General features: G+C 41.3%; 1 protein-coding gene across 2 annotated transcripts in view; it reads left to right on the top strand.

Annotated features, from left to right (window-relative positions):
- PAK5 (p21 (RAC1) activated kinase 5) overlaps window positions 1-27,068 on the top strand; it is a 145,955-nt gene that overhangs the window by 116,728 nt on the left and 2,159 nt on the right. For both annotated transcript variants that reach the window (XM_066595655.1, XM_066595657.1), the window contains 5 exons: window positions 12,813-13,304; window positions 18,266-18,399; window positions 22,868-22,994; window positions 23,140-23,265; window positions 24,868-25,002. In XM_066595655.1, coding sequence (XP_066451752.1) covers window positions 12,813-13,304; window positions 18,266-18,399; window positions 22,868-22,994; window positions 23,140-23,265; window positions 24,868-25,002 — 1,014 coding nt within the window. The remainder of the gene's footprint in view (window positions 1-12,812; window positions 13,305-18,265; window positions 18,400-22,867; window positions 22,995-23,139; window positions 23,266-24,867; window positions 25,003-27,068) is intronic.

Below are 27,068 nucleotides of genomic sequence, written 5' to 3' on the forward strand. Positions count from 1 at the left end.
TATCGCCCCGCCCCTTTTAAAGAGGGTCGCTGCCTGGCCCTGCCAACCCTCAGCAGTGTGTGCCTCTGGTTCCTCCTCATGGTAGACGCACTTATAAATAGACATGAGGGTGGTGTGGCTATGGGGCCAGCGTGTGGCATGAGGGCAGCTGAAGGCTGCGCAGGGACACTTTGCTATGCGCTGTGGACACTGGGTCGTGCGGGGGCGTTGAGCAGCATGTAACCCAGGAGAAGAGGCGTGTGTGTGTCCCGTAGGCAGTGCTTGTGCTTAGTTGGAGGTAGTGTGGTGCTTAGCTAAGGTGTGGCTTACTAATGGGGGTTTGTCCGAAGTAAAAATTGTTATGGGGGGGGCACTCTTGCCGCTATTGTGGCTTAATAGTGGGACCTGGGAACCTGAAATGCAGCCCAGCATGTTGCCCCTCGCCTGCCCTATCCGTTTCTGTGTCGTTTCCATCACTTTCTTGGGTTTTGCAGATTTTCACCAATGAAAACCTTAGAGAGCATCGGCAATATACAAAAATGCTCCAGTCGCCCATTGACTTCAATGGGGTTCGTTACTCGAAACGAACCCTCGAGCATCGCGGAAACTTCGACTCAAGCAGCGAGCACCCGATCATTTTGGTGCTCGCTCATCTCTAATGTTGACCGTAGAAGTAATATATTGACCGTAGATGTAATATGTTACCGTAGATGTAATATATTGGCCGTGGATGTAATATGTTGACTGTAGATGTAATATGTTGACGTAGATGTAATATGTTGACTGTAGATGTAGTATATTGACCGTAGATGTAATGTGTTGACGTAAATTTAATATGTTGACTGTAGATGTAATATGTTACCCTAGATGTAATATATTGACCGTAGATGTAATATATTGACTGTAGATGTAATATGTTACCGTAGATGTAATATGTTGACTGTAGATGTAATATGTTGACGTAGATGTAATATGTTGACTGTAGATGTAGTATATTGACCGTAGATGTAATATATTGACTGTAGATGTAATATCTTGACCGTAGAAGTAATATATTGACCGTAGATGTAATATGTTGACCGTAGATGTAATATGTAAACCCTAGATGTAATATGTTGACCGTAGAAGTAATATATTGACCGTAGATGTAATATGTTGACCGTAGATGTAATATGTAAACCCTAGATGTAATATGTTACTGTAAATGTAATATGTTGACTGTAGATGTAATATGTTGACCGTAGATGTAATATATTGGCCGTAGATGTAATATGTTGACCGCAGATGTAATATGTTGACCGTAGATGTAATATATTGACCGCAGATGTAATATGTTGACTGCAGGTGTAATATGTTGACCGTAGATGTAATATATTGACTGTAGATGTAATATGTTGACCGCAGGTTTAATATGTTGACCGTAGATGTAATATACTGACTGTAGATGTAATATGTTACCGTAGATGTAATATATTGACCGTAGATGTAATATGTTGACCGTAGATGTAATATGTTGACTGTAGATATAGTATATTGACCGCAGAAGTAATATATTGACCGTAGATGTAATATGTTACCGTAGATGTAATATGTTGACCGTAGATGTAATATATTGACCGTAGATGTAATATGTTACCGTAGACGTAATACATTGGCCGTAGATGTAATATGTTGACCGTAGATGTAATATGTTGACTGTAGATGTAGTATATTGACCGTAGATTTAATATGTTGACGTAGATGTAATATGGTGACCGTGGATGTAATATGTTGACTGTAGATGTAATATGTTGACGTAGATGTAATATGTTGACTGTAGATGTAATATGTTAACCCTAGATGTAATATATTGACCGTAGATGTAATATATTGACCGTAGATGTAATATGTTGCCGTAGATGTAATATGTTGACCGTAGATGTAATATATTGACCGTAGATGTAATATGTTACCGTAGATGTAATATGTTGACCGTAGATGTAACATATTGACCGTAGATGTAATATGTTGACTGCAGATGTAATATGTTACCGTAGACGTAATACATTGGCCGCAGATGTAATATGTTGACCGTAGATGTAATATGTTGACTGTAGACGTAGTATATTGACCGTAGATTTATTATGTTGACGTAGATGTAATATGGTGACCGTGGATGTAATATGTTGACTGTAGATGTAATATGTTGACGTAGATGTAATATGTTGACTGTAGACGTAATATGTTAACCCTAGATGTAATATATTGACCGTAGATGTAATATATTGACCGTAGATGTAATATGTTGCCGTAGATGTAATATGTTGACCGTAGATGTAATATGTTGACCGTAGATGTAATATATTGACCGTAGATGTAATATGTTATCGTAGATGTAATATGTTGACCGTAGATGTAATATATTGACCGTAGATGTAATATGTTGACTGCAGATGTAATATGTTACCGTAGACGTAATACATTGACCGTAGATGTAATATGTTACCGTAGATGTAATATGTTGACCGTAGATGTAATATGTTGACCGTAGATGTAATATATTGACCGTCGATGTAATATGTTGACTGCAGATGTAATATGTTACCGTAGACGTAATACATTGACCGTAGATGTAATATGTTACCGTAGATGTAATATGTTGACCGTAGATGTAATATATTGACCGTAGATGTAATATCTTGACGTAGATATAATATGGTGACCGTGGATGTAATATGTTGACTGTAGATGTAATATGTTGACGTAGATGTAATATGTTGACTGTAGATGTAATATGTTAACCCTAGATGTAATATATTAACTGTAGATGTAATATATTGACCGTAGATGTAATATGTTACCATAGATGTAAGATGTTGACCGTAGATGTAATATATTGACCGTAGATGTAATATGTTGACTGAAGATGTAATATGTTACCGTAGATGTAATATATTGGCCGTAGTTGTAATATGTTGACCGTAGATGTAATATGTTGACCGTGGATGTAGTATTTTGACCGTGGATGTAATATGTTGACGTAGATGTAATATGTTGACTGTAGATGTAATATGTTGACGTAAATGTAATATGTTGACTGTAGATGTAATATGTTAACCCTAGATGTAATATATTGACCGTAGATGTAATCTATTGACTGTAGATGTAATATGTTGACCGTAGATGTAATATGTGACCGTAGATGTAATATGTTACCGTAGATGTAATATGTTGACCGTAGATGTAATATGTTGACCGCAGATGTAATATGTTGACCGCTAATGTAATATGTTGACCGTAGATGTAATATGTTGACCGCAAATGTAATATGTTGACCGTAGATGTAATATATTGATCGCAGATGTAATATGTTGACCGTATTGACCGCAGATGTAATATGTTGACCGTAGATGTAATATGTTGACCGCAGATGTAATATGTTGACCGTAGATGTTATATATTGACCGTAGATGTAATATGTTACCGTAGATGGAATATGTTGACCGTAGATGGAATATGTTAACGTAGATGTAATATATTGGCCGTGAATGTAATATGTTGACCGTAGATGTAATATGTTGACTGTAGATGTAATATGTTGACCGTAGATGTAATATGTTGACTGTAGATGTAATATGTTGACGTCGATGTGATATGTTGACCGTAGATGTAATATGTTGACTGTAGATGTAATATGTTGACCGTAGATGTAATTTGTTGACATAGATGTAATATGTTGACTGTAGATGTAATATATTGACCGTAGATGTAATAGCTTGACTGTAGATGTAATATGTTACTGTAGATGTAATATGTTGACCGTAGATGTAATATGTTGACCGCAGATGTAATATGTTGACCGCAGATGTAATATGTTGACCGTACATGTAATATATTTGACTGCAGATGTAGTATGTTGACCGCAGATGTAATATGTTGACCGTAGATGTAGTATATTGACCGTAGATGTTATATGTTGACGTAGATGTAATATATTGACCGTAGATGTAATATGTTGACTGTAGATATAATATATTCACTGTAGATGTAATATGTTGACCATAGATGTAGTATATTGACCGTAGATGTAATATGTTGACGTAGATGTAATATGTTGACCATAGATGTAATATATTGACCATAGATGTAATATGTTGACGTAGATGTAATATGTTGACTGTAGATGTAATATGTTGACCATAGTTGTAATATATTGACCGTAGATGTAATATGTTGAATGTATGATGTTGTGGTTTTACATCTCTGCTACTCTTGAATAGAGTAAATAAGATAAAAAAAATTTCGCTGGGCTACCCAGTAATGATATTAGCACGCTCGGTTATCCATTTGTACTGCAAATCATTGACCCAGCCCATGGACAAGACCCACGATTGCATCTGAGCACAGTACAGTGATGGATTTCATGTCAAAGCACAGTCCGCTTGGCTGATCAGATCTTGAATGGTTTCTGCCGTTTCCACCTACCCTACTGTTCACTTCCCTGGGGAACCTAATTAAATACCACAGAGAGGAAAAATAGAAAGAGTCCCCGATTCCCCATGTGCCCTTTATTTCTAGAATATATATGTGTATATTTATTTATTTATTTTTCTTTATATGCATATATATATATATATATATACACACATACATATGCATTGGCTAAACGTAAAGGGTTAAGAGAGATCCTGCCACACACAATGCTAATTACCTCTCAGCTGTGAAATATAACGAGCACCATTAATTTTGCTCAGCTGCAGCTTTAAGCAGCTATTTGCATGAAAATAGTTATGATCGCTCTATTTGCCCCATTTTGCAGCCAAAATGTGATGTATTTTGGTATGTTGCCCTGCTGGCTCAGCAATCAAACTCCAGATCAGGAGGCATTTCTTTGGATAATAAGATGTGCAACTATTTTGGTTTCTTCGAGGTCTCTGACAAAAGGAGGGTTCTGTGTAATGGTATTTAGCCACCCAGTACTCGCACTCTGCTGCAGTTTCCCGTCCGTGGGCAATGTGTTTTTAGACAAAGCGTTCGTCGTCGCTTTGTTTCATGTAATTCTAATTCCGTCTCCCCCCTCCTACTGAGTGCAGCGTTGCAAACATGTATTGTGGAGGGAGTTCGGTGACAAATTGATTCTTCGGCATTTTTTCTTTTTTTTTTTTGCAGCCTTAGCATAAAACAGTCCTATGATGTTCCACTGCAGAATTCAATTTCACAGTTCAGTTAGGTCCTTGATTATGCTGCCAAATTCAGATTAATGTTCGCTTAACGAACATGAATCAGAGGACTTCTGGCTGACAGCCAGTAGTAATACTAGGAGTTGATGGCAGTGTTCAGTTTAATGCCCCGGACACCTCTGTGCTCCGCTACTGATATTGATTGATTAAATGAATTCAATAGTATAATTATTTGTAAGCATTACATTAGTCGTATGTGTCAGATCCCCCTTAGATAAGTAACAGTCACATTGTAACCATGAGTAACGAGGAAAGAATTTTTTAATATACAGATATTATGTAACATGAACTGGGAGCAGAGGAACCAATGTCAGTAGCATTGCGCCAAGGGAAAGTAGGATAGATGGCGATGAAATACTTGTATGGTCTGCCTTGAGTTGAAAGAAGGTAATATTTTGAGGATTTGGAAAAATTTTGAAGCCACGGATCGTTTGTGTAGGCTATGCAGTAAATATAGACACCGGCTCATGTACTCGACTGAATCACTGTTCCATTTTGTACGGAGCTGAAATAGAGTTGGCTTAGGCTGGCTGTGAGCCCGCATACCTTCATTATCTGTAATATGTTTGACCGCGGTGGCTCGCCGTCGATCATGCGCAGTGCAGATTTTTTTTTTCAAAATTGTATTTCCTGTGCTGTTGCTCAGCGATGAAGCAGGTGCCCGTGGCCAGTCCACAAAGTCAATCGCGGACGGGTAAGGTCGGATGGCCTACATTGACTTCACCGAGTCCACAGCACAATAGAGCATGCTGTTATTTTTTTCCTCCGCTCATAGAATACGCAATTCGTATCTGCGAGTGTGAAGGAAAAAGCAAAAGTGCATACCTTTCAATGCGTGTGATTTGCTGTGAATTCTCCACGTGGAACCCGACCGCAGATTCTGCAGTAGGAATGTGGTCCTGTGAAGCCGGCCTTAGAAGTGCCTGTGGCCACTCGTGTACCTCTAATTTTTTACAACCAGTAAAGAAAATAGTCCAGCATCACAGCAGCGTATCAATAAAATATCTTGCCATTATTATAAATCAGTAAAGGATCGGTGCTATAGATGTGCTTTTGGTCTCATTTTAAAATCAAGAATCTTATTGCATGTTGCAAAAGAACTGGAGCTACAGCAATTTGAAGTTGGAGAGGGAATATTCAAATTGCAGCTGTCACTTCCATCAGTGTGCAGAATAGAGGCGGGCATACCTCGAAAAGTGTATACAAGCTGGTTTTAATAATAAACTCAGATCTTTTTGGCAAAATACCTAATCTCAATAATTCCTACCATGTCTGAAAGTTACGCCATATTCACCCCTCTGAAAGAAAGTTTTTTTCTTCCTTGGTTATTGTTCTATACGTTTACCCATTGGGAATAACGTTACATAGGGTGGGGTGCACCTTCAATAAACAAGAAGATTTCACCAAATCTTCAAAAGCTCCATTGCCTTGGCACCTTTGCGTGAAGGGGTGTTTTCCTGAAGATGCAGTTTTCAATGTTGTTATTTATTTATTTTTTAAGTGTGGCCTTCAATTTGCCCAGCAAGTGAGAGTATTCTATATTGATGGTTCGTCCTTTCTGAAGATAGTCTGATGATAAAATCCCAAAAATGGTGGCCATGACCTTTCTTGCTAATTTTTTGCATTTTGAATTACTTTGGCCATGGAGATCCAACATTGTGAGGACTGTTGTTTGGTCTCAGGATTGCCGTGGTGTAACCAAGTTTCATCAACAGACACCATTCATACCAAAAAATTTACACTGGATTCCTCAAAATGTTTAAAAATCACCTTGGAAAGGGGTCCTTCGTGTGCGCTTCTGGTCAGTGTTCATAAATTTTGGCACCTACTTGGCTGGAAGCTTGTGCATATCCAATTGTTCATGAATTAAACTCCAAACACGTTCGTTCTATGGATATCTGCAGTGTCTTCAGTGAGATTCGCCTATCTTCCAAAACCAAGTCATGAACACATTCCAGGCACTGTGATGGGTATCCCAGATCTTTCAGCATCTTGGGTGGAAAAATCTCGCCGTTAGAAGTTGGCGCCCCATTCCTTCACAGTTGAGTAAGACGAGCGACGGTCACCCAATGGTTCCATTGTGCACTCATCAACTTCCTTTGGTGTTTTATTCTGCATGAACAGGCACTTCATGATTCTTTGCAGTTGTGTGCTGGGAATTCCACATTTTTCTCTGCCATGTCTCTTTTACTGATGTGAAAAAAAAGAATAATTGGTGCAATTATCTCGAAAATTGGCAGGTAGGCCTATAAAAGAACACACATTTATACTATCATTTCTGGACTGTACTCTAACCATGAAGTGTTTTGCTGCTGAGACCCCCAGAGATCAGCAGAAACCTCTCCGTAAGGGCACAACTGCTCTGCAGCACCACCACAGGGGACATAAAGCATTACACCATTTTTATTTTAATCAGTGGCAGGACAGGTCCCCCAGAATGAATGGTTTTTGTAGCTGTTCTTCACTTTCTAAAGCAGATAATACCTCCTGGCAAGATATTGCCTGACTCCATATACACTGATTGCATTAGCCACCGAAATAGCCCCTGAGCCACATTTGTAATGTACACGTTATAAATATAATTCTTTTGTGTTAAACATTTGGAATTGGAATCTGCAGAACATTTGGATTGTTTTCTTCTGCAATTTATCAATGCCACCATACAATGCTGTTAATTTAGATGGGCTCAAGATTATGCTTCCCATAGGAAAGAAAGGAAGAAAGAAAATACTTGAATTGAACGTTCCTCTATTGTAAACCTCCGTTCAGTTTTAGTTTGTTCCTCTATACGCATTGATTGGGAAGGGGCAGTGATAAATCGGCTTCCGTGCTGTGACGCTATATTTGACAATGCAGAAAAGGCTCAGTAGTCACAGAGTTTTTGTGAAAGTTTGCACAAGTCATTGCAGAATTCTAAATATATTTAGTACTGTGTGCTAAGTCATCATTTGTGTTCCTTAGGGCTTATGCACATGAATGTAATAGGGCTGACTTAGAAGACCATGAGACCACTACCGTCTACCATACGAAATCAGAGACATACACAGATTTGTACAATATCTGATAAAAAAGGAATTTGTGGCATGCTGTATCAGTCACTCAATGTCTGTATGTATAGAGGTATTCTTCCCTAGGAGCACTGCTTCATGGGGAAAATGTTTTTCTACATATGGAGTCAAATGGAGCCTGTACAGCAGCTACAGAGGCTCTTTGGCTCCACTCTCAGGAGCTGTGCACTTTCCGTATTTTATGGCACAGTCTCTGGGCACATCTCTGCCTCTGCCTGAACCCTTAATCAAAATAGTTTCTCTTGAAGAGAACCAGTAATGTCCTCCTATCAGCAGATCAGTCTGCAAAGCTATGCAGCCGCGGCCCCGCCGAGTCTATCATAGCTTTTCTTTTCTCTCTACTCTCCACTGTTCTCCCATACTAACTCCTTCAAATCTGTCAAGTGGGTGGTCTCCACACTCGCTGTCAGTCAAATCTGACGTCATCTATTCAAAGTAAGTGGTGGACAACACTCACTAGACAAATTCAAAGCACCAGGAGCCAAATCTGATGGGACTTAATACATTGGAATGGGGGAAAGTAGAGAGAAAAGAAAAGTTGTGATAAAAGAGTCAGCTGCAGAGCCACGCTGACCCAAGTACATGGCAGATCCCCTTTGATAACATATTCAGTACTTTAGGAGCATGGGGCAGGGATAGAACTCTTAATGAATATTCTGGGTTGGGTGCCTCCCCAGTGATAGTAGCACAGTATGTAAGGCTGAAAAAATAAATATATCCATCCAGTTCAGGCTATTACCCACCAATGTTGATCCAGAGGAAGACAAAAAAATCCAATGAGGTAGAAGCCAATTTTCCCCATTTAAAGGGAAAGAATTCCTTCCTGACTCCAATCTGGCAATCGGAATAATTCTTGGATCACTGACACTTCTGAAGTTAGTAATGATATCATATAATATTACATCGCTCGAGAAAGGCGTCCAGGCCCCTTTTGAATTTCATAGTCTCACTGCTTTTACAGTAAAGAATCCCCTTCTATGTCGGTGTAAAAACCTTATTTCCACTAGAAATCAGTCCTGCTAAGGTATGTCCACACATGTGAAATCCGCCACATAATCCACAGCAGAAACACAAAAATGACCCTCTGATTTATGTTGTTGAATTGTATTCGCACCTGCCACAGATATGCATGCAGATTATCCCCATTCAAAAGGATTGTGGATTCCGCATCAAGAAGTGACATTGTCACTTCTCTTTTCACTTAGAGATAGGCAAGCCCCTGAGATTTGTTTACCCTTAGTTAGAATTTTCTTAAGAACATAAAAACAGGACACTAAAAAAGTAATACAATTTAGGATAAAAAACAGACGCAGAAGGGCATTTCAATGTGTATCTCCGTATCAGAATGATGTACCTTAGCAATAAACAATTGGGAGAACAATCACGCTGTAAATTCCAATTTGGTTGATGCTTTAGTTCTGGGTGAGATAAGCCGCCTCCAGAGGATTCTAGAACTGGCTTAAAGGGGTTCTGACATAAAAAAAAAAAAAATTGTACTCACCTTGCCTGGCCTGGCCCGATCGCCAGACATGTCCCCTCCAGCCGGCATCTTCTTCTGTGCCTTTAAAGCAGAGTAGGAGCGTTCAAAAAGACCGCTTCCTGCTCTGGTCCGTCCGTCAGGCACTTCCGAGGTCAACGGACGGACCGCCACAGCAAGCACGTCACAAGCAGTGCTTGCTGTGGGCGGCCCGTCCGTCCGGCTGCACTCCGGAGTGCTGCGCATGCGCAGTGAAGACGCAGCCCGTCCTGACTCCTGTCAGAGGGCACCTCTCCACTGCGCATGCGCGCAATCCCGGAGCGGCGCGGCTCGTGCAGACAGAAGAAGAGGAACAGCGCCTGCTGGGAGATGAACCCCCCCATGTCAACAACAACAGAAGACAAGGTAAGTATTATCTTTTTATGCTTTAGCAGCCATTAACCCATGGGTTCCCTGGGTCCATTAGGCAGACCAGGGAACAATGGCTGCTAAAGCATAAAAACATTATTCATGTCAGAACCCCTTTAAGGTGCGTTTAGACGGAAAGATGATTGTTCAAAAAATTGCTAGATCGATTGAATTTGAGTGATAATTGTTCAGTGTAAACGCAGACTATGAGTGAACGATGGACGATAGATAATTCGTTCACTTATGTTTCATCGTTCATTTCATGCAAGCATGAAAATCATCGTTTGCTTGCTGTATCGGTGAATGGGAAGGACTGAATGATCGGATAAGTGAACAAGCTAACAATTTATCTGCCTGTATAAACAGGCTGCACGAGCGAACTCTGACATGTTTTGCTCATACGAAGGTACATATGTATGGGAAAGTCAAGACAAATTGGCTTCAACCAAACAAGCGTTTGGCCAGTAGTGATCCAATGTGTATGTCCAGCAATAGACTATTTACTTCTCAAGGACATGTTGACATTGGTTTTATCCATATTGATGATGATTTTCCACTTCTCCTTTTAATAATTGCAGGTATAAGATTAGTAATACTACTGGTTGATTGTTCTTTAAATTAATGATTAGACTTTGTTGTTTTTTTTCCTTGTCATCTACAGTATTCTAGAAGGTTTGCAGGCCGAGGATGTCAAGAGGGGTCAGAGAATGTCAGCCTCCGCTACCCCAAAGCCCTGCACTAGGCATAACACAATGTATCTATTCTGCCATGTGTGGTTCTTTGTAAATTCTTATATTCTTCTCCTGCGTTGTTCAGTTTTCATATACGTGAGGAGCTACAGGAAAAAGTCTGAACATCTGTTTTAAAAAAACTTGACTTACCTTATATGTTTCATGTTTTTAATCCACTTTGATTTCTTGACATTTTGGCCAAACATTTTCTTGACTAGATTTAATGACTTTGTTGATTTTCACCCACATCTGGTTCTCAGTAAAATCTCGCGTCTGAAATGATCTGAAAGATTTTGGTTTTCTTTGAAGACAGTCGGCCACATTCAAACATAACTAACATTTATCAGGTTAAATTTAACAAGGAACGATCATTTCAATCAACCAATGACGCACCACCATCATCTCGGGAAAAAAAGTTGACCGTTTTTAAAATTTTTGGCCAATAGTAGAATGAAAAATCTTCCATATTTAAGAATGTTTCCAGAAAGATCCTTCATCCATCACCCTGGCATCATTGAATATCTATCTCCAATTTAAATGACTTTGATGGCCAAAATGGACTAAAATGTATGTGTTATGACCTGCGTATTTATCGTTCATCACAGTCACTCGTTCAACTGTTGATCAACCATCAATCTACTTCTACCATATATGTATGGCCACCTTAAAGGGGGTGTCCAAGTTATACATTTGTAAGGTAAACAGGCTCTCTATGAGTTAAAACAACAAATCAGTTTATACTCACATGGGCAGGAGAAACGGATGTCACCAATATACACTAAATGGGGTACTGCTAGGGAAAAGTGATATGGAAAAAGACCTGGGGGTACTAGTGGATTGTAGACTAAGCTGCAGTACCCAATGCCAGTCAGCTGCTGAAAAAGCTACTAAAGTCTTGGGGTGCATTAAAAAAGCTATAGGGGCGAGGGACGAGAACATTATTCTACCGCTATATAAGGCACTTGTTAGGCCCCATATGGAATACTGCGTACAGTTCTGGTCACCGGTGCTCAGGAAAAATGTTACAGTGCTTGAGGGGGTTCAAAGAAGGGCAACTAAACTAATACATGGAATGATGGGACTGGAATACCCAGAGAGGCATCAAAACTGGGATTATGTACCCTGGAAAAAAGACGGCTAAGAGGCGATCAAATAACTATGTATAAATACATGAGGGGACGATACTAGGATCTCTCCCATGATCTGTTTATACCAAGGACTGCGACGGTAACGAGAGGGCATCCGCTATGTCTAGAAGAAAGCAGGTTTCATCGCCAACACAGAAAAGGGTTCTTTACTGTAAGAGCAGTTAGACTGTGGAATTCTCTGCCTGAGGACGTGGTGATGGCAAAATCCACAGAGGAGTTTAAAAGGGGACTTGATGTCTTTCTGGAGCGGAAGAATATTACAGGATATAAATCTTAGGTCAGTTATTAATCCGGGTATACAGACAGGTAGGAACTATTAGAGGTTGATCCAGGGATTAGTCTGATTGCCATTAGGGAGTCGGGAAGGAATTTTCCCCCAAGTGGGCTAATTGGCTCCTGCCTCTTGGGGTTTTTGCCTTCCTCTGGATCAACAACATAGGAGGATAAACTGGCTGAACTAGATGGACATTGTCTTCATTCGGCCTTACGTATTATGTTACTATATTACCTCTCTTGGCTCCCTGTTGTGTTGGCCTGTAAACATGACACCTTCTTCCACAACAATTACCAGGAGGACAGTGGGACAACATCGTTGGATCCCAATGGCAGAGGTCAGGTAAGTACTGCTCTGTTTGTTATTTTAAGGCAGTTGGAGCTACTGTAGAAATGTTTTCTGGTAACCGAACAACCCCTATAAAATCTTCAATACCTCTAGTTCTTCTACAGTCATGCTTGACAATACTGACACCTTAAAATGTGATTTTCTTTTCATTTCTTTGCAGGCAGACTATGATCGAGCACAGGTATCCTTGAGCCCTCCACTCACTGGATCTGACACATATCCTCGAGGTCCTACAAAGCTACCTCAATCACAAAACAAATCCAACTATCCCTCTAGTAGTTACCAGTATCCTTCAGTTTACCATAAGCCATCTCCCTATCATCAGCCTCCACTTCATGGGAGCCCCCACTACATGTCTACAGGTTCTTATCCCAGTTCTCCAAGTACATCATCCAGTGTTTACCCTCCGCCCAGCTGGGGCTCATCCTCAGATCAGCAGCCATCAAGAGTGTCCCATGAACAATTTAGAGCAGCTCTGCAGCTTGTAGTCAGTCCTGGAGACCCTAGAGAGTATCTGGATGACTTTATTAAAATTGGAGAGGGCTCAACAGGCATTGTTTGTATTGCAACAGAAAAGCACACAGGAAAGCAAGTCGCTGTGAAAAAAATGGATCTCAGGAAACAGCAGAGAAGAGAACTGCTCTTTAATGAGGTAGGCGGTACTTACAATAAGTAAAAAATAGCCAAACTGTTTGCATCAGGCTTCCATTTCTAACAGTAAAAAACTGCAGCATGCTGTGCAGTTTTTTGGAACCATCAAAAGTGTCCAGTGTAGAAAAAATGGCAGAGCATCTCTAAGACTTCGTAGCATAGGTGAACTTACTCTAAGAAATAGTAATAAAGGTGAGATCCCTCTAAGGAGTAGTAACATAGATGAACTTCCTCTAATAAGTAGTAACATAAATGAGCTCCCTCTAAAGAGTAGTAACATAGGTGAACTTCCTATAACAAGTAGTAATATAGGTGAGCTTCCTCTGAGGAGTAGTAACATAGGTAATGCTTCCTCTAAGGAGTAACATAGGTGAGCTTCCTTAAAGAAGCAGTAACATAGATGAACTTCCTCTAAGAAGTAGTAATATAGGTGAGCTTCCTCTGAAGAGTAGTAACATAGATGAGCTTCCTCTAAGAAGTAGTAACAAAGGTGAGCTTCCTCTAATGAGTGGTAACATAAATGAGCTTCCTCTAAGAAGTAGTAACATAGGTGAGCTTCCTCTAAGGAGTAGTAACATAGATGAGCTTCCTAAGGAGTAGTAACATAGGTGAGCTCCCTCTAAGGAGTAGTAACATAGATGAGCTTCTTCTAAGGAGTAGTGACATAGATGAGCTTCCTCTAAGGAGGAGTAACATAGGTGAGCTTCCTCTAAAGAGTAGTAACATAGATGAGCTTCCTCTAAGAAGTAGTAACATGGGTGAGCTCCCTCTAAGGAGTAGTAACATAGATGAGCTTCCTCTAAGGAGTAGTAACATAGATGAGCTTCCTCTAAGGAGTACTAACATAGATGAGCTTCCTCTAAGGAGTAGCAACATAGACGAGCTCCCTCTAAGGAGTACTAACATAGATGAGCTTCCTCTAAGGAGTAGTAACATTGGTGAGCTTCCTCTAAGGAGTAGTAAAATAGGTGAGCTTCCTCTAAGAAGTAGTAACATAGATGAGCTTCCTCTAAGAAGTAGTAACGTAGATGAGCTTCCTCTAAAGCGTAGTAACTTAGATGTGCTTCCTCTAAAGAGTAGTAACATAGATGAGCTTTCTCCTAAGGAGTAGTAACATAGATGAGCTCCCTCAAATGAGTAGTAACATAGGTGAGCTTCCTCTAAGGAGTAGTAACATAGGTGAGCTTCCTTTAAGGAGTAGTAACATAGATGAGCTTCCTTCTAAGGAGTACTAACATAGATGAGCTCCCTCTAATGAGTAGTAACACAGATGAGCTCCCTCTAAGGAGTAGTAACATAGGTGAGCTTCCTCTAAGGAGTAGTAACATAGATGAGCTTCCTAAGGAGTAGTAACATAGGTGAGCTCCCTCTAAGGAGTAGTAACATAGATGAGCTTCTTCTAAGGAGTAGTAACATAGATGAGCTTCCTCTAAGGAGGAGTAACATAGGTGAGCTTCCTCTAAAGAGTAGTAACATAGATGAGCTTCCTCTAAGAAGTAGTAACATGGGTGAGCTCCCTCTAAGGAGTAGTAACATAGATGAGCTTCCTCTAAGGAGTAGTAACATAGATGAGCTTCCTCTAAGGAGTACTAACATAGATGAGCTTCCTCTAAGGAGTAGCAACATAGACGAGCTCCCTCTAAGGAGTACTAACATAGATGAGCTTCCTCTAAGGAGTAGTAACATTGGTGAGCTTCCTCTAAGGAGTAGTAAAATAGGTGAGCTTCCTCTAAGAAGTAGTAACATAGATGAGCTTCCTCTAAGAAGTAGTAACGTAGATGAGCTTCCTCTAAAGCGTAGTAACTTAGATGAGCTTCCTCTAAAGAGTAGTAACATAGATGAGCTCCCTCTAAGGAGTAGTAACATAGATGAGCTTCCTCCTAAGGAGTAGTAACATAGATGAGCTCCCTCAAATGAGTAGTAACATAGGTGAGCTTCCTCTAAGGAGTAGTAACATAGGTGAGCTTCCTTTAAGGAGTAGTAACATAGATGAGCTTCCTTCTAAGGAGTACTAACATAGATGAGCTCCCTCTAATGAGTAGTAACACAGATGAGCTCCCTCTAAGGAGTAGTAACATAGGTGAACTCTCTCTAAGGAATAGTAACATAGGTGAGCTTCCTCTAAGGAGTAGTAAGATAGGTGAGCTCCAGTTATCTGCTCGTGGTATGGTGTGAGTGTCATATGGATGCTAGAGAGTATCACAGACTAAAAACTGGCATGTGGTGCGACTTTTCTTTACTAGAACCAGCAAGTATAATGCGTCTTGAGGCACGGCACCTCTTATTCAGATGCTCTTGGCGTGCATAGCTATGAGAGGCTTAATTGTGGCCCTCTGTCTTGAGGAGCGGTTTCTCACGGGATCTTGAGTATCTGAGGAAGAGGCATCGTGCTTCAAAACGCGTCATACTTGCTGGGTGTAATAAAGGGAAGTCAAGATTTAATCCCTTGACTTGGACTTTACTTCTTTTTTTAGATCAGGTCACAACCCAGTTTTTAGTCTGTGATACCCGGAAGCCTGACCGTCAAAAGCAAAGAAAAATAAGTTTGAACGTAGCTATAATTGGACATTGATGGAAAAGTGTAGAATCCTAATACAGCCACTGCTGTTTTTTTTTTAAATACGGTAGTATGTTATGCTTTATGATATATTGTTTTATGCAGATTGTTGATTCAAAGCTTTATTTTTCATTTTCAGGAGAAAGTATCTTATTGTTCCTTTTTGCTTGTGGTTTAGCACTGCAAATACAATGGGCCTCATTTATCAAAACTGTCTAACTGTATTTACAAAGGCGAGTGCACTATCACTCCAAGGAAATCAGACCGATATTGCACTCATAAACTTGTGATTTTTCTTCATGGATGTACATGTCATTTTCATACGCTGTTGTTCTAGTAGTTATAATCAAAAAAACGCATCGCACTTACACGCCAATCATATGGCATGCAAGAGCGATGCAATTTTTTTAGCCCAGCCATAGGAAATAATATGAGATTCTTGAACAGAATCGCCAAAAAGTAGGACATGCTCCAATTTTTATATCTCGTGCTATAGCTCCAAGAGAAAAATCGCTCATGTATATTACCCCACTGATATGGGACGTTCTTTTCACATGCGATTTCTGTGAATTTCGCAATGCACAGAAATCGCCTATGAAAGTCCCCCATGTAAGTACAGCCTTAGACTGTGGTCACATGGGGCATAAATCCTGCAGAAAACTCACGGAATGACCGCAGGAGAACCACATGGAAATTCCATGAGATTTCCGTGGCAGAAAGGCAGCTTCAAAACCCACGCTGTATGGCATGGGTTTTGAAGTGGCTTCGACACCTGTATTCCGCTGCGACCATTACTCTCCATAGACAGGAGAGAGCCGGCAGCAGAAACGGCGATAAAATTGACATGCCACTGCTTTGAATTCCGTGTGGCATGTCAGTTTCATCACGGCTTGGCCGCCATGGACTGCATGCAGCATATGGACGAGATTTTTGCAAATCTCGTCCACTTTGCTGCTTTGTCTCAGGTTTAAGATTGCGGCAGAATTTCCATGTAAAGTCTGCACGGAAATTCTGCAGGAATTCCGCCCCGTGTGAACCCAGCCTAAGGACTCTTTCACATGAGCGATACATTTTGACACTGAGTAGGTTCGTCAAAAAATCGCATCTAAAAGAACCTATGGTTTCCTTTGGATTCTTTCAGACGAACGATTTTTTGATGCCCAAAAGAGATTTCTCTTCATCAAAAGAAAGGACATGTCCTATCTTTTGACGGCACAGCACCAGTGGCTCCCATAGACTCTTATGGGAGACAGCTGGCAAAGGAGGGAACGGCATACTCGCTAATAGCAGCTGCGACATGCCTCTTTTACACGAGCGCTGTTTTCACGCTGAATAGGAGCGCACAGAAAGCGCTTCTATAGGAAACAATTGTAACTCGCATGCCAGCTCCGAGGCGCGCGCAAAGATAGGACATGTCCTATCTTTGCTGTGTGGATTCCATAGGCTCCTATGGGAGCTGGAATAAACCCGTTCACGCGATCTTTAGAGCTGTGTAGCCACGATCTTTGCTTGCGGCAATACAGCGTGGGGACAGTGCTTGTCTGAAAGAGTCCACAGGGCTCTTTCACACGAGCGCTGTCCTCCCGCAGTGTTGCCGCGTGCATAGCGGCTACACTGCTCTAAAGATCGCGTGAACGGGCTATTTCCAGCCCTGAGACATAACTTGTTCAAACAATCCGTGGTGCAAGCTGCATGCTTGTCAGCTCCCATAAGAGTGTATGGAAAGCTTGCAGCCAAGATAGGACAGGTACTATTTTTGCGCGCACCTCGGCGCTGACATATGAGTGACACTCACATGTCCTATCTTTGTTAGATGCGCTAATTCAGCGCATCTAACAGTCGTTCATGTGAACGCTTCTATAGCAACCTATTGGTTCCTATAGAAGCACTCTTTTTACGCGCCTCTAATGCGCTAGAACAGTGCCTGTGTGAAAGAGGCCTTAGGGTGCGTTCACACATCGCTGATTTGCTGTGGATTTCGTAGTAGATTTTGGTGCAGACCTGCAGCAGATTTAACCCCGTCAATATGAATTGAAAAAGTGCAATCTGCTGTAAATCTGCACCAAAATCTACTACAAAATCCACAGCAAATCAGCACCGTGTGAACGCACCCTTAGATAGTTGTGATAGATGAGGCACTGGGTTTTGACGGTTGCATGAAGAACATTTTATATCCTAATTACATTTATTCAGGCATTTATTAAAGTGTTATAAATGAAAAAATGATATGCTGCAAAACGTACGATAAGCTGAAGGCCTCCTGCACACAGGGGCGGATGTGCACTGCGAAATCCAGAGCGGGATTCTTTGTCCTCCAGGGGTTAAAAATAAGCATTATTATATCCGCCCAGTAGTTCATGTTCTCTTTCTAAGTAGGGTCGATATAACTTTTCCTGTGTTCGCAGGTAGTGATTATGAGAGATTACCATCATGAAAATGTGGTTGACATGTATAATAGTTACCTGGTTGGCGATGAGTTGTGGGTTGTTATGGAGTTCCTTGAAGGTGGAGCGCTGACGGACATCGTTACACATACCAGGTATGTTATATTGCGCTACAGCAAGACCGATCGGTAAGAGTTATGGACGGCATAAGAATATTGTTCAATTGCATCTTATCATCCACTGGCAAAATGGCGCAACCTTCCGTAGAAAATTGTGTCATTTTACCAGTTGTTTTTGCCATTCTATCCCACGTCAGTGCCATCGATATCCGTGCCTGTCCACAGAATACACACAATCTACTGAAAATTCCCATAACACACAAACACAAGGGTGAATTTCATAGGAAGACCATTATCCTACTAGTATGATTTTTGGAATGTAGGAGCAAACTCATGCAAAAACACTGGGAACTTGAGCAAATTGGAAACCCAGGACATCAGTCCTGCATGGTGACAGTGCTACAAATCGCATGTATGTGAAGCCCATGCTTTCCAATGGGTTCCTTAGGTACTCCGGCAGTCTTCCGCGTCATCCTCAGTGCTGAAAGAGCATTCTCTTCCTGGTAACATGGGTTGAATACCCCGCCTCCAGCGAGAGATTGCTGTGATTGGCTCAGGACCACTGCCTCAGCCAATCACAGCCATTCAATGATGTCATTTACATAAGATAGCTAGGGTGTTCGAACGCTCATTTGGCCTTCAGCTATCTCTGCTAATTCATCCTCCCCTCCATACACATGAATACTTGTCTCGGCCAAGTGTGCCTCTTGTAATGAGGGGAAAAAGCCACTGCCAGACATACTTGACAGCAGCTTATCTCCTGGGAGTGAAAGGATCGGTAGTTGAGATCCAACTGCCCAATTCTTATCTATACCGACAGCTGCCATTAGGGAAGAGTTGAGAGGCCTCCATACACATTAGATGATCGGCCGATCTCACCAAAATCAATGGGTTCTGCTGGTCTAGGTCTAACATGTATGGCCACCCTTACACAACCTGAAGCTTCAGGTCACATTTTGAGTGTCTTCATTTTTAGCTTTGTTGCAGATTTACTGTTCTAAATGTGATGTTTTATATTAGCATATTTCAGCTTAGTGTGACAAAAAGAAGGGTTAGTGTCTATTTGGTTATTTTAGGCATTTTGTATATTCCTGCATACTGTAGACAATGGCAATATCTGTATTTCTTTTATTTATTAGCACTCTTATTACAGAAAAAATTCCACCAAACATATAAAAAGTATAAATCAAAGGGATTATATGTGTATAAGTATAGTGAGTTCTAATGTTCCAATAAAGTGTGTATTAACTTTTGATCCCCAGCATTAGTCAAGGGGAGCGTGCTGCTACGACTTGACTCTCTTTGTGTATTTCTGTGTACGCTTGTGTAATCAAACTTATTCAACCCTCATTGCAAATTAAGTTTATTTTCCAGATTTGCAAACTGTCAGCCGTTTGCAAAAAAACCCCAATCTAATAAAAACAATTTAAATCACTCAACACAACTAATATAGCAAGTAGTTTCTCCAAACTCAGCACAAAATGCCACTTTTAATGATTATTGCAGTCTCAGAATTATTCAACCCCTAAATAGAATCCCTCATAAGAGCACACAATTGCAAATCAGGTGTTTTCTAAAGCACACCTGATGCAACTAATCAAAGGCTTCATTAGCTGCCTCAGGTGTGCTTGAGATCAAAACATTAAATACCAGGACTGGCTAAGTATTTGTTGACTGTGACATTTGATTGCATGTCAGAAATATGGCTAACTCAAGAGAGTGGTCCAAAATGTTGAGAAGAGATCATTACCTTGCTCAAGCAAGCAAAATATGGCAAAAGCACTGAATGTTCCAAGAGATACAGTTGTAAAACATAGTTCTCAAAGTTATAGGAACACTAACTACATTACTTGGATGTGGTAGAAAGGTATCACTGGTTGTCACTAGATTACTGAGGAGGTGCGTGATCAAAAACCCTCGAGTGACTGCAAAAGATCTGCAGCAAGATTTGGTGGTAGCATGCAGTGAGATTACCATTTACACACTAAAGCTCATACTAAACAGTAAAGATCTTCATACCTGAACTACACATCTACCGAAACGAAAGCACAAGAAAATCTGGCTCCTTAATGCTCAAAACTATATAAATAAGCCACTTTGTTCTGAGTGTTGAAACAAATTTGGAACTTTTTGGGCCTATGGATCACCGGTATGTATGGAGGAAGAAGAATGATGCATACCCTGAAAAGAACACCCTGCCTACAGTGAAGTGTGGCAGTGGCTTGGTGACGCTCTGGGGGTGCTTTGCTTCCTCTGACCCTGGAAATTTGCAGCATGCAATCAAGTGTAAGGGAATCCTTGGAGAAAGCATCACGCCTTCTGTGGGGAAGCTGAAGCTTGGCCATCATTGGACCTTCCAAGGCCACCAAGACTTGGTTCAAGAAGAAGTACTGGAAGATTCTGGATTGACTGTTAGTCGTCTGACTTGTACCCCATCGAAAATCTTTGAAGGGACTTGAAGAAGACAGTTGCAGTACGCAAACCCAAGAATATTAGTGAACTGGAGGCCATTGCCCATGAGGAATGGGCTAATATTCCTCAGGAACAGTGTCCGAAGCTGGGATCTGGCGATGCATCATGTTTGCAACTGGTCATAACAGGAAAAGGCGCCCTACTGAGTGCTAAACACGGTTGTCGGGAAGGAGGTTGAATAATTCTGAGACTGCAGTATCCATTAAAAGTGTTAGTTTGTGTTAAATCTGGAGAAACCACTCATTATATTAGATGTGGTAAGATATTTCAATTTTTCTTGTTTAATTAGGGTTATTTTGCAAACAGCTTAAAGATTGTAAATTTGGCAAATGTAATTTTCAATGGGGATCGAAGAATTTTGTCTGCATCTGTATATCTCTATATACTGATTATACAGGTCATTAGAAGTAACTGTGGACAATGCATATTATTCTGTGGTTTGTAAAGCAATATAGTCACTTTTAGATTCTGTACGTATTTCGCGGATGGGACATAGTAAGATAAAACCCCGTCCAAGGTCACAAAGGCCAGCAACGAGGCATACATTTAAGAAGGTCCACTAACTTAAGGATTACTAACAGAAGCAAAAGTCACGAACAAAATGCAAATGATCCTACATTCTCCCACGACATTGATGAATTGCTGTTCCCACTCCCAAGTTAATAAGAATCGAGATAGTAAAGTCCTGAAGGTGAGAGCGTCAGCGGAGATAAAGCGGTACTCTTCTTTGCCTCACTGCTGGGTATGGCAGAGAAAAATGAGAAGTTTGTGCTGCAGATATATGTTTGCTACTATTTGTGGCGGGGATGAGGGGATTTAATGTAATAAATAGTACTCATTACTGCCCCTGCTGGACGATGAAGAAACCAGGCTTTACATAGTAAGGGCGCAGCCAGATGAGCACGTTTTTTTGCAAGCAGAAAACGTGTGACTGGGCAAAGTTTCATATGCGCAGCACATGAAACTTTGCCCATTCACTGGAGCAGCTGTGCTCCGGGGATTTCCCCAGAGCAGGGGGAGGCGGTGCGGGGCTATGGGGAAACCCCCCCCCCCCCCCAAAGCTCTAATCACTGTCCCTGCTCTGGGTAAATCCCCCAGAGCAGCGCTGTGTCTCTCTAATATGGGGAAATTCCTCTGGATTTCCCCTATAGCGCAGAGAGAGGCGGTGGGGCTAGCGGATATCCCCCTATTCCTGCCCCCTAGCCATGCCCTTTCATGGTTTGCTATGGGATTTCTTACATAGAATCCCCATAGCAAATCATAGAGGAGTGTGGCTAGGGGGAGGCAGGTCCCACTAGCCCCACCCCCTTATCCTATGTTCTCGGGGATGCCCTGTAACCCCACCTCCCACTCCCTGCTATAGGGAATTCCCTTGGGGAGAGAGGTGGGGGGAGTCCCCTACTGTCCCCCGCTGCTGAGGAATTGCCCAGCAAGGGACAGTAGGAATACTACTGCTTACAACAGGACATTTACAAGGTGCTGCCCAGAAGCACCTTTTAAATGTCCCATTGTAAAATCCTGTCAGTCCACGCAGGGATTATCGTAACCCTTGGGGAGCCCCCTCATCCCTGCGGAGACTAACAGGAGTTAACAGCGAGACATTTAAAAGGTGCTCCTGGCCAGCAGCACCTTTCACATGCCCTGCTGTAAGCAGTGAGAATCTATTGCCAGCACAAGAGCTTCCAGTAACTCCTGCTCCCATAGGAGTCAATGGAAACTCCTGCTGGCGCGCACCACAGATAGCCAATGTTCTATCTTTTTTAGGTGCGCGCCTTTTTTGCGCTACAGATTCCTTGCATATGAACGCAACACCACCCATTGATTCTTTCAGAAGCGTTCATTTGCCACGGACCTAAAACACGCCGGTCTGACTGCGCCTAACTGTATCTCCTCTTGGTGACATGTAACATGGTAAGAACTTGGGAATGGAAGCTGCTTGGGTAATTTATCCGGAGTTTTAAGTCAAATTGGTCGTTACAATGTCCATCTGTAAAATAGTGCTGATTATTCACAATAGCTTCTTATTTCCCAGGATGAATGAGGAACAAATAGCCACAGTGTGTTTCTCCGTTCTGAAAGCTTTGTCCTACCTACATAATCAGGGAGTAATTCACAGGGATATAAAAAGCGACTCTATCCTGCTGACCAGCGATGGCAGGGTAAGTGACTTTTACTACGTCTGCTACTTACAGCCGTTAATGAGACAATTATAATGGTGGTATCGTGCTGCGGAGGTAGGAAATGGAGAAAAAAAAACACGGCGGATTCATGACTGCAGCAATGCTTCACTCTTTGTGTTTGTAGATAAAGCTTTCCGATTTTGGATTCTGCGCACAAGTGTCCAAGGAGGTTCCCAAAAGAAAGTCTCTTGTTGGCACCCCATATTGGATGGCCCCAGAAGTTATATCAAGACTCCCATATGGAACAGAGGTTAGCTTGGAGAATGTGCTATTATGGAGTACAACTGAGTAAATAGTCCAACAGTAAATTGACTGATATGTGTTTTGTGCGCAGTGGTTGGGGTTACACAATCCCTTCTCTAGAGACGGCTGATTCCTGCAGGTACGATTCAGGCAACCCTGGCGATCAGGTGTTATCGGGGGCACGTTCATTGTAATGCACTACTACGGGCCAACCATTCAAATGAATGGCTGACCATGTAGTACATGGACAGGATCCACTAGAGAGGTTACCGTCTTTATTTATCGGCTCATTAGAGGGGCTTCAAGCAGCAAGACTTTTGGCCTTTATGAGAAAACCCCTCTAAATATATTTAGATAAGACACTTCTTTTTTTAGTATTAGTGTTTTCTACTTTAGTTTCAATTTATTTATGCAGTTGTGTTCCCACTAGTTACATATAAGCTATTCTTCTCTTCATTAAAGGGGTTGTCACAATTCTAGTTGTTTTGTGGTAGGAAGCAGACAGCTCCATAAAATGCACAGTGGCCTGGGTTGTTACTGCATGGTGCGTCGCATTTACTTCAATAGAACTCAGACTGCAGTACTCACCTGTGCCACTGCACAACGCACAGAGCTGTCTGCTTCCTGCCACAAGACAGCTAGAGATAGGAAAACTCATTTAAATTTCTAATTCCCAGAACTGGGTACCCTTTGCTGCCTCACTAGAAGAAAACGTTTCTTACAAAAGTGCATAAACAGTTTTTGTGCTACCACACATGGATATTTAGTTTACCTAATTTATTTACCATTCATGGAGAAATGATTAAGGACCACTAAAAAGAGAGAAACTGAAGCATTAGTTCACTATTATATGTGACACTTTTAAAGGGGGTTTTCCAGGACTAATATATGGATGATCTATCCTCTATATAGGTAATCAATATCAAATCAGTAGGTGTCCACCACTCTCAAGACCACTGCCATTCAGCTGACTGAAGTGGTTGCTAAGCTTGGGTGAGGATAGAATCCTGTGTGGTGCAGAGTGCTAAGGCAGTAGAAATGTAGTCCTAAGCCCTCGCTCACGACCTGAAGGTTGTGAGTTCTATTCCCTGCATGGTTCAGGTAGCCGGCTCAAGGTTGATGCGTTCCATCCTTCTGAGGTCAGTAAAATGAGTACCCAGCTTGGTGGAAGGTAGTAAATAAATTACCTGAAAGCGCTGTGGAATAAGTTGGTGCTATACAAATATATATATTTTTTTCTGTGCCTGGTTTTGCTGCTCAATTCCATTCACTTGAATGGTACTGAGCTGCTCTTAGGCCATGTGGCCAATGAAAATAACATCGCAGGACTGAGAAGAGGTCTCGGCACTCACCCAAGTGCCATGTCCTCCTAAATCAGCTAATCAGCAGGGGTTCTCAGCGGACTCCCATCAATCGGATTGGATATTAAAAGCGGAAATAAAAAAAAAGGGAAAAATCTGAGGTATTCCAAGGGCTAATCATAAACATTTTTTGAATTTGTTTTTTTTTATGACTGGATGATTTGTAAAGCAGAAGGGGGCAGTTTCCTTTAGGAATCAGGGCTAGCCGGGAAAAGGAAGACATTTATTCAATTACTCCTCCCTTCTAGGTGGATATATGGTCACTTGGAATCATGGTGATTGAAATGATTGATGGAGAACCTCCTTACTTCAATGAACCGCCATTGCAGGCAATGCGCCGGATACGAGATAACTTGCCACCAAGAGTAAAAGATGTTCATCAGGTAATAACATTCAGGTCTCAGGCTCTCTGTTTAAACAATGCTACATGTTGATGATACTAAAATGAGAGAAGTGAATAGACTAGAAGGAAAAACGAAGAAAGTTTGGTACCGTGTTAGCCAATAGAGAACAAAATGTTTTCTTACTGAGAACAGAATGTGATTGTTCTCAGTAAGAGAAACCAGGTAATCTTGTAGATATGATACCTTCTAATGGCTAACAAAAATACATGATGTTAATGCGAGCTTTCAAACCTCTCAGGGTCCCAAGGAAGGTTCGAAAGCTCACATTAACATCATGTATTTTTGTTGGCCATTAGAAGGTATCATATCTACAAGATTACTTGGTTTGTCTTACTGAGAACAATCACACTTTAGACTAGAAGGGTAATACTAAAACCAGCCTTTCATGAGATATAGATCAACATTTTGACACGTGAGGCTTCATTTCTACTAAATAGCAGAAATAGCCGCTTTATGATAGTAGATAATGGTAGCCTGTTTTATTTCCTGCTGGCTACAAATATTGTAGATACAAAAAGCTTACTTTAGTAGCGCACATGTCACATATAGATACTCTTGGGACTCTTGTAACATAGGTAGGTCTTTTATCAGTCCTACACACTATGTCCATCCAGTTCAGCCCCATGAGGTGGAAGTCAATTTTCTTAATTTTAGAGTAAAGAATTCCTCCCTGACTCCAGATTTGACAATTTGAATAATCCCTAAATCAACGACCCTTCTGAGTAATCAGTTACTATAACATATAATATTGTAACACTCAAGAAAGTTGTCCAGGTCCCTCTTGAACTCTTTTAGTGAGTTCGCCATCACCACGTCCTCAGGCAGAGAGTTCCATAGTCTCACTACTCTTACAGTATGGAACCTCCTTCTATGTTGGTGTAGAAACCTTCATAGGTGAGATTTCTGTATTGTCCCCTGATATATCCATACATAGTTATTAGGTCACCTCTCAGACATCTCTTTTCTAAATTAAATTACCCCATTCCCTTTATTAATATAGTTGCTCGTTTTGAGTCCGCTCAAGCTCTGATATGTCCTTCTTAAGTACCGGTGCCCAAAGCTGTCCACAATATTCCATGTGTGGTCTGACCAGTGACTTGTAAAGAGGAAGAACAATGTTCTCATCATGTGCTCCTAGACCTCTTTTGATGCACCCTATAATCTTATTTGCCTTGGTGGCAGCTGCCTGACACTTGTTGCATATACATTTATGGAACAGTCTCAGCTCCATAGTATTGCCTATTGTGATAAGGCCTTATGTGTAATTGTTGGTAGTATAGGAGGAGGTGCAGTATGGTGGGTGGTCCTTAGCATTTCTATATAGATTACTGAAGAAATGAGTAAATCTGGAGATACCCCCAAGCTGTTTTGCGGCGTATACTTTAAGGGAATGCATCATCAGAAAATGACATTATACTTTGTGAGAATTTAGATTAAAAAAAAAATAATAAAATCCATCCTTGAATCCTTATTTTTCCTGATATGTGCCATTAGGGTAGAGTTGGGAGGCTGCTGTTTATATAAAATAATGAACTGGCCTCATCTTTCTTGCGTCATCTGAAAACCCCCTCACTGGTCTACATACGGCATCACCCGACGGCGCCACATCTCACATATCCAGATGTATTCTGCGCATGCACGAGACCAAAACATCACAGAGCACATGATGTTGGGCGGCAACAGGAGTCAGGTGACCATACATCATGTGCTCTGTGATGCATTGGTCTTGCGAGACCTCTGGTCTCGCGCATGTGCAGAATGCAACTGGATATGTGAGACGTGGCGCCGGCTGGTGACGCCGTATCTAGACCAGTGAGGGGTGTTTTCAGATGACTCAAGACATCTGGTTGTTTGTTCACACAGGTCCATATATGGTCAAATGGGTATTGAGCAAGTGTGGATGTACGTATACACGTCTATCACCTGTGTCCATCACAATGTCCTCATGTGTCTTGCGATGGATACAGGTGATAGACGTACATCCACACTTGCTCAATACACATTTGACCATATATGGACCTGTGTGAACAAACGACTAGATGTCT

This window comes from Eleutherodactylus coqui, chromosome 3, assembly GCF_035609145.1.
Source record: "Eleutherodactylus coqui strain aEleCoq1 chromosome 3, aEleCoq1.hap1, whole genome shotgun sequence".
NCBI classification, from domain to species: Eukaryota; Metazoa; Chordata; class Amphibia; order Anura; family Eleutherodactylidae; genus Eleutherodactylus; species Eleutherodactylus coqui.